General features: G+C 35.7%; 2 protein-coding genes across 2 annotated transcripts in view; both read right to left on the bottom strand.

The window, feature by feature from the left end:
* The window catches only part of LOC106101776, a 7920-nt gene extending 5035 nt beyond the window's left edge, over positions 1 to 2885 (bottom strand). The window contains exons 1-4 of the mRNA XM_013281111.1: positions 2350 to 2885; positions 1213 to 2274; positions 355 to 537; positions 3 to 71 (exon numbers count right to left, since the gene is read on the bottom strand). Coding sequence (XP_013136565.1) covers positions 3 to 71; positions 355 to 537; positions 1213 to 2250 — 1290 coding nt within the window. The 5' untranslated portion in view covers positions 2251 to 2274; positions 2350 to 2885. The remainder of the gene's footprint in view (positions 1 to 2; positions 72 to 354; positions 538 to 1212; positions 2275 to 2349) is intronic.
* Positions 2886 to 4013: 1128 nt separating this feature from the next.
* LOC106101833 lies at positions 4014 to 7923 on the bottom strand. The gene is made up of 7 exons (XM_013281174.1): positions 7833 to 7923; positions 7220 to 7335; positions 5599 to 5790; positions 5093 to 5238; positions 4882 to 5019; positions 4466 to 4595; positions 4014 to 4168 (listed from the first exon to the last, which is right to left on the bottom strand). The coding sequence occupies exons 1-7, from the start codon at positions 7877 to 7879 to the stop codon at positions 4107 to 4109; spliced, it is 831 nt and encodes a 276-aa protein (XP_013136628.1). The 5' UTR covers positions 7880 to 7923; the 3' UTR covers positions 4014 to 4106.
* Positions 7924 to 8377: the final 454 nt, after the last annotated feature.

Genomic DNA, 8377 nt, shown 5'->3' with positions numbered 1-8377 from the left:
ACCTCCACATTAGCTGATTGTTCATCATGGCAGACCATATTAGAATCATCGGGAACAATTTCTGTGCCATTCTGTAAAGAAAATTAAAAAAGTAGCTATTGGTCGAATTTTTAATAAGTCAGTCTTTTCAATTATCTTACTAAATAATGCGAAAGTTTATATGGATGGATGTTTTTTAGAGTTGATAGCATAAACTGCTGAACAGATTTTACCAAAATTTGGCATAGATTTAGAGGATCTGAAAAAACACATGGGTTACATCCTTTAGTTTTTTTCACAGACTGAATCATGAGTGAAAAAAAGTTTTATTACATATTTAAGTTACTTGTAAATTGCTATAAATAAAATACATACCCATCCCTCAGCCTCCGCAACAAGACTTTGGCTTATCTCAGCTAGGAAGCCGGTGCTAGGGCTCCTTGCGGAGAGCGCCTCCAGGCTCTCTATAGCGGTGCCGGGCGCATCCCCACAAGTGGAGGAGATCTCACACTCCGGGTCTCGCACATAGCCCTCCTCCAGCATGGATACAAAGTCCGGCTGTATCACAATGTACATTACATTTACACACAACTTCCATTACTTGAATATTAAAAAATATAACCTATGTTACTCAGTAATAAAACTTTTGAAATTGGCAGAGTAGTTTTTGAGTTTTTCCAATACATCTATCTATACTATAAAGCGTAAACACTTCTTTATTGCCTAAGATGTCAGCAATTACAGCATATTTTTGAATAATTCCTTCTTAATGAAATGCCCTACACTTACGTCACGCTTTAGGCTACATATTTTCACAACTTAGGAGGTAAATATTTTAGATAAAAACCCTAATGTGGGAAAGAGACCATAAGTTGTTGCCAACATCAAGAAAGCAAGGTCGCCATGGTTTGACATCATGTCATGTCATTTTGACATTTGCAATGGATAATTTCACAAATGTGAACAATAAAAAGAAATTTTTATAATTTTATGCGGATGAAGACGCTTGGGAACAGCTAGTACAAAAATATAAATCATTGGTATTAGTATAAAAGTAGAGATTTGCATTATTTTATCCAAGTTTTGAATTAACAGTTTATATAGTTTATTCTCTTTATTCGATAAACTAATAAAATATTTAAGAGAACACATTATTCAATTATTAGACTGTTTTAAAGTTGGTTTTTAAACTGACAGCTTATATCATTATTATTGTAAAATACTTATACATACCTGTACATACTTTTCTCCATTAGTCAGGAAACTGGTGCATACATCTAAATCATCAGTGGTCGAAGTCGGCTGATACATCTCTAAATCATTACTAGACTTCCTGCGTTTCATCAGCCTTTTATCCACAGAGTTCTTCCTTGGTAACTTCTTTTCATCATCCTTCTCCGTAGTCATCACCCTGGCTGCTTTATCAGCTAAGAAGTTTATATCCTCATCATCAGCTGGTAATCGTTCATTAATCAACCTCGCACATTCCGCGATAGCCATGAAGTCATTTAAACAATCATTTGGCAGACATAATTCTGATGACTCTACTTGTGTTTCCGAGTCAGAATCTTCTTTAACTATATCATTTGTTGTTGTATGTGGTTCATACATAGTTACATCATCCATACTATTCCAATTATTTTCGGGAAACGACTCCTTAGCTTTGCATTTCTTTTTAGGACTCTCTTTCGCATTCAATGTTTTAACTTTCTGCGATGGTATTCCTAATTGACGTACTTTGCGTATCGGTGAGCTGTTCAACGATGCTGATTTGTCCGTCTTATCTATACGTCTTGTTTTCCGAGGTGAGATGTTAGCGGTCACATCAGAACGAATCAGCTCACGATTTAATGAACTATGACGCAGTTGAACACCTTTCGTTGAACGAACATCGTTTCCTTTTATTTTAGATGTTGGCACCTTCTCTGAGATTGCTTTTGTTTTTGACAAACTTGATACATCCTTCATAGAGTTTCGTACAACTGTCTGGAAGATCGGCTTCTTTGGATCGTCTTTCAGCTTTTGCTTCTTACTTAACACTTGCCCTGATCTTTCCATTATTGTTTTGATCCTCACTGGCTTTGTTTTTAAATTCCTATTAGCTCCGATAGTAAGCAATGATGCACTAAGTTGGACCGACTCATTTCTCGCTGCCGTACGTCTTAAAATGTTCCTCCAAGTTGACTTGTCTTTAAATTTTCGAGTTTTAGCAGTTTTGGCTTTCTTAATTATTGGGAGCGGTCGCTCCCTTTTTCGACTTCTTAGCCGCATCGCAAGATAAATAGGTTACTTAACCTGAAATACATCAATTAATAAGTAAGACAACATAAAAATGGAAAATATGTTGAGATGGCTCTAATCAACACTTACATGAACTCTCAGCTTTTACCAAAATATGTGCCTCGAATATTGTAAACAAGGTATTATTGAAAGTAAAAATATCATCGTTCAAGTTTGGATGCACAGAGAATTTCACAGAAGATAAAATGTTTTCTTAAAGAAATAAATAGTTTATTTCGTACGCTCCTAGAAATCGGCGCGGCAAAAATCTTCGCGCCTTTTTTTCACAAAAATGTTTTCTTCAGTTTCACGCTATTTTGTATATTCATTCAAATAAATAAATGATTTAAATATTATTGCTACAAAATAAAACACATTTTATCGATGGAAAACGAAAATAACTTTAACAAACGCGAAAATAGAAAAAGCGGCACTGGTTCATTATTGATTTATGCGCCACTCAGCAGAAATATATCTTCTGGATTAGTGTTAAGTTTATTGTAATTATCATCACTGTACTAATGAAATCACTGATTTTTTAGCTGAGTTAGCATTTAATTCGATATTACATGATGGATTTTGTTGCAGAACACAAAGCTAAACAAATGTCAAAATGGCGGACATTCTCCTATTTTCTGCTCGAATAGGTTTGACTATAGATGGCGCTATTTTCGCAGCGCATGCGTTTTGACAGTGCACGAATCTAAGAAAGTCAATAAATTAGCAAATTAAGATTGATAAATGTTTTAAATGTTTCATATTCTTATTAATATGTACGGACTTTTATGCTGTATTTTAAGTGTAAACGGTAAATACACAAAGATATAATTTTTGCTCCACCTTGATAGATACGCTGGCTGTATGACAAATATACCTTTATTTGGTTGCCCAACGGAAAAATTAAAAATGAAATTTAAAAGTTTGTTGTTGTCAATTGATTTCAATTTTTATAACTTAAATTAGTGAGTTACAATTATCACAAAGTTATTAAACGGCGTTAAGTTACTATTTAGGATAAAACATACGTTTGTGTATTTTATTGTAACGCAAAATGTCAACTAAATCGTTTAATTCTAACAAAGGCGAAGTACGAACAAGTATCTAAAATTGTACCAAGATTGTTTACAGTTAGAGAAAATTGAACACAAAACTAATACAAAATTCCGTATTGCAGAACGCAGCTGAACTAATGCAAGAAATAGAAAGTGTACGTGCAATGAACGCAAGTTTACGCGCTTATTTGGAACATATTCGGACATTCAAAAAAAATCTTATGACTTTAAATGAAAATTGTAACCAACTTACGAATATTAACGAGCAATGGGTAGAAACGATTCGTACAATGAAGAAATGAGATAAAATTATGAGTTAATTAATTTCTACAATTATAATTTTAAGTCCCAATTGTAGCTCAACAAATATATAGTACATAAGGGGTCATGTTTTCTTTATTATAAAATTGTAATTTTTATTGTAATTCTATAATGTGATAGAAATCTAATATTTAAGCTATATAAGCAATAAGAATAAATACATCGATTTAATAATATTGTCTCATCTTTACTACAAATCTGTTATAATCCCCTTTCTATTAGTTATTTCTATGTAATTCTATCCGTTAGCATTTTCTATGTAATTCTAATACTAATGTTTATAAGCTGTACAAGTACAGATTAAATATTTTCTTTTTCTACATGACTAATTTAGAGCAGTCTGTGGAATCTTAGAAATTCGGAAATAAATTAAAAAGTAACATTGTTGAACAGTTTTATTATGTTCATTGAAAGTTAAATAAATTCTGTATGTTCTGCAGCAGGAGGAGAATCAACACTAATGTGAACACAATGTTAGGTAGAATAATTCCCTTCTATCAAGTTCTCTTTGGATCCAGTCTTTGTCGGGGATTTTTCTGTAACAAAATAACAAATTTTAAGTTACAGGTAAATCTCATAATAGTAACTATGCAGTAGAGATGATACACAGATTAAAAATTGATTATTTAAATAAATTTTCAATAAAATGAAACAACATGCATATTGATGCCAAGATAAAAAAAAAAATTGTACCCAAGTAGTTTTGTTGACAGGTTGGCAGTCCTAAAAATTGAATCAAAACTCAGTTTTATTTAAAATTTTGCCTTTTTTTGTACTATGTATTCTATGTTCAAATATTGTTTCTTTGATTTCTAAAATTAAAAACATCTTACCGATCATGCAAATGGAGTATTGTGGAGTATCACAGGACATGCCGTATACCAAGCCGTTGAGATGATCCTGACGGTCCAAGTTCAGGCAAGGGTTGTCCATGGAGAACTCTTCATCCAGCCACGGTGGCAACTGAGAAGTGATATTGAATATTTTAACTATAAAATTTAGAAGCCGACATCTCTATCTAAAAAGATGTACTGAATTAAAGTGGAAAAATTACGAAGATGGGAATAATGTCATGGATGTTAGAGGTCTCAACTATGTTATATAGTAAAGTCCAGCGATACCATACCTTGTATTGAGCAGAAATTCATCTCTAGTCCGCTCTACACACAGTTTTAACTGAACAATTCGTCTTTTCAGTTAAAACTGAATTTCTAGTGAGCTTTAAGGGCCAACTATATTTTTTACTCACATACGAAGAGGTACCGACTTCATGTGGGGGAGTATTATCTTGGGGAGGAGAGTCTGAAGCCGCCGTCATGCCGGGTTCAGTGGCGGGCTTGTGGAGGCGGCAGGGAGTCCCGGGGTGCAGTGCGCGGTGGTCTGCGTGCTGTGGGCATCGGGGAGGCCTATGTCCAGGGGACTGATACAGAGTGACGGTGATGATGATGATGATGACTTACAAAAGACGCGAACATCGCTTCCCCTTCGCTTTTAGAGTCAGGGATCCTCTTGCCAGTGATTGGGTTCTGCCACGCGTATGTCACCAGGTCCGAGTTGGGGTCCTTCGTCATGTTCAGCCGACCGGAGATCCAAATGTGCTCAACGGCTGCATAAAATAAAGTTATTTATAGCGAATATAATACCCATTTAAGTTACTTCATCGTAACAAAATTTTGTGATCCGAAGTAAAATTTAGATTTTCTAATTTCCTATATTTCATTGTGGTTCAAGAAACTTAATCTGCAATTAGACACTAGATGCACAATGATGTTAATTGATCTACTGGATAACAGATGGTACTACTTATGAATTTTCGGCAATAGATGTCGCTACTTGTTCTTAGTTTAATAATTGAATACTAGATGGCAGTACCTTCCTGATATCTAAAATTTAAAATAGATGGCGTTCCTTTCATGTTGTTAATTCTTTTCGACACTAGATGGCGTAAAAATTTCGAATCACTCACGTTCATCCTTGTTTTCTCCCATAACAAGGAGCAACTGCACCAGAATTTCGTTGCTATCGATGCTGGCGAGCGTTCCGTTCAACTTGAGGCAGTTCTCATATGCATGCTGCCAGTAGTAGAGCTGACGCACCAATATGTAGTAATAGTTGTCGTCGCTGGGGATCGGAATCGGTCGCCGCATTCCGGGAACGCCTGAAAACATTCGTACAACAGAAAAAATAAACATATTTAATTGTAATTGTTATAATAATAATGTTAATATCCTTTGTTACGTTACAACAATTCTCTATAATCTAAATACCGCTACTCGTGCACAATAACATGACTGTAGACTGTTCATCACAGCAATTTGACAAGAAACTAGCCGTCATGTTACTGCACACTCGTAATAGTGTCGTAAGTATTTGCGCAAACATAGACACTATTTTTGTACTCCTCCATTAAAAACACCGTGTCTACACAACAAACGACTTAATAAACGTTGTTCTACTGTAACTAGGCGAGAATCTGCACAGGATATAAAACAGTGCCTTGGGTATTCGCGCAAACACAGAGGCACTCACTCTCATCCGGCGGCCCTAACTGGTAATGCGCGCGCGAAATCATCGCCTCTGAGGGCCTGTACAAACCAGTCAGATCTGAAAATAAACGCTTAACTGTACTACTAATTTAACTGCAACAGTGTATAACAACATACTACACATTATCTTTGGATTAAGGACAAAAATATTTAAATACAAGTGACCTAACGTAAGGCGTAAACACACACTTCTTTGTTGCCTAAGATGTCAGCAATCACAGCATAATTTCGAATTACTCTTTTTTTAATAAAAGGCCCTACACTTACGTCACACTTTAGACTATATATTTTTCGCCGTTACTTTGAGGTAAATATTTTAGATAGAAACCCTAATGTGGGAAAGAGACCATAAGTTGTTGCCAACATCAAGGCTGCCATGGTTTGACATCATGTCATGTCATTTTGACATTTGCAATTGATAATTTAACAAATGTGAACAATAAAATGAAATATTTATAACTGATCTATAAATTGACTATTGTAATCTTAGATTGGTATATCGTTATTGTGCACACGTATTTAAATTGTTTAGTACAGCTAGCATAAACATTTATCAACACACACTGTATTCATATATCTCGTTCCAATCAAAAGCCTTACTTGTTGCAATAGAAACTCATAGATTGTATTATTGGTATAATTTAACACTGTCCCAATCGATTGACAATCCAGTTATAAAGCGCTTACTGGAATGGCCAAGTGTAAACCGCGCAGTAACTCTTTACTGTTTACATTAAAACTAAATAGTACCTGCCATAATACCTACCAAGTGTAAGAGCTCGCACTTTGCCTAAAAAATCGCACAACTGTTTAGTCTTGCTATGATTCCTATAAGCTTATATGGAGGTACCACTACTCGATTTTTAGTTGAATTGATCCCGAAACAATCGACAATCGTACAACAGTTGTGCGATAGTTTAATCCCAGTTTCTTAATTTTCATGATTTCTTTCAATTGAAACGAGACTAGATATAAACACATACAAACTGTGGACCACTATTTATTGGAAAAAGTAGTGTCCTGTTGTGTGAAAAATCTTACTTTTGTAGCATATGAACTGCATTCTCCGCTCGCAGCGCGCCTCGAGGAACACGGGGTCGTTGGTCGTGTGCCGGTCCAGCTGCAGGCAGCCGCTCTGCTTGATCGTAGACCTGTCTCTGATAACACAATACTTAGATCAATATCTACTACGCACTCAGAAAACACTAACTTCCTTTGAGTGTATTGATATTAAAATGCCCAGATGATTTCAACTAATTATTCATGAAATATAAATTCTACCATCGTCTTTTTAAAAGATTTAATTACCCTTCACATTGTTTTTTTTATATGTTAAGGTAGCAACAACGAGTGACCATATGAATTCACCAATAAAGCAATGCGACCGCTGCAATTGCAAAAAAAAAGACGCACATAAAGGATATTTCCCCTTCCTATGCGTCTTATCTGCCCTTAAATCCACATTCCCTTTCTACCCTTGACTTATAAGATATAGAAAGGGATAGAGACTGAAATTAGGCTTTATGCACACAAACATCAATCGAAACGTGGAATTGCTATAACTTCACGTCTGTCTATGTGGTCGTGGTATTGCACCAAGCGAGTCCTAAAGTGCGGAGATGTTAAAGCAAGGCTCTACCACTGTTAATGTTACCTCATGGGCGGCCAGATGTCGGACATCATGTCGGTGTAGGTGGTCATCTGGAAGATGCTGAGTCCGGAGTCGATCCACGTCCAGTGTCCAAGGTTGCCCTTCGCTCCCACCCACGCGCTCTCTATACCTGCGCACGAGTGTTAGTGCTACCATTGACGTTTAGGCAATTAATTGCATGAGAGAATGTAACTTACTCGGTCTAGCTTTCAACATGCTAAGTCCTAACTTCCTGAGACACCGCATTGTACCGATGTTGGCTAACCTGTAAAGAATATTACATTAAGAGAATGTGGCTCTGAAACTAAACTACTAAAACAATTATTATCTCGTTTTGATTCCTATGAGCTGATATAGAGGTGTGCACACTACTCAATTACTTTTGTAACTAAACAGTTGAATTGGCTGCGAAACAATTGACAATCGCACAATAGCTGTTCTATATTTTAGTCAAAGATGAGCCCGCTTTAAACACAATGTTGTCAATTATTAAAAGACTAAAAGAGACAACTATAGTTGTCCCTTTCTGTCTCCTAAGAGAAGGTATA

This window comes from Papilio polytes, unplaced genomic scaffold (assembly GCF_000836215.1).
Source record: "Papilio polytes unplaced genomic scaffold, Ppol_1.0 DF823935.1, whole genome shotgun sequence".
NCBI lineage: Eukaryota > Metazoa > Arthropoda > Insecta > Lepidoptera > Papilionidae > Papilio > Papilio polytes.
Note: the sequence above shows the minus strand (reverse complement) of the source record. Positions and strands in the feature narration are given on the sequence as shown.

Bases quoted from the DNA above. Each gene is read 5' to 3' on its own strand.
- LOC106101833 (XM_013281174.1), bottom strand. From the start codon at position 7,879: ATGACCACCTACACCGACATGATGTCCGACATCTGGCCGCCCATGAG. The intron at 5,791-7,219 runs GTAAGATTTTTC...GAATGTTTTCAG, and splicing joins GCAGTTCATATGCTACAAAA to GCGTTCCCGGAATGCGGCGA. The intron at 5,239-5,598 runs GTGAGTGATTCG...TATTTTATGCAG, and splicing joins GGGAGAAAACAAGGATGAAC to CCGTTGAGCACATTTGGATC.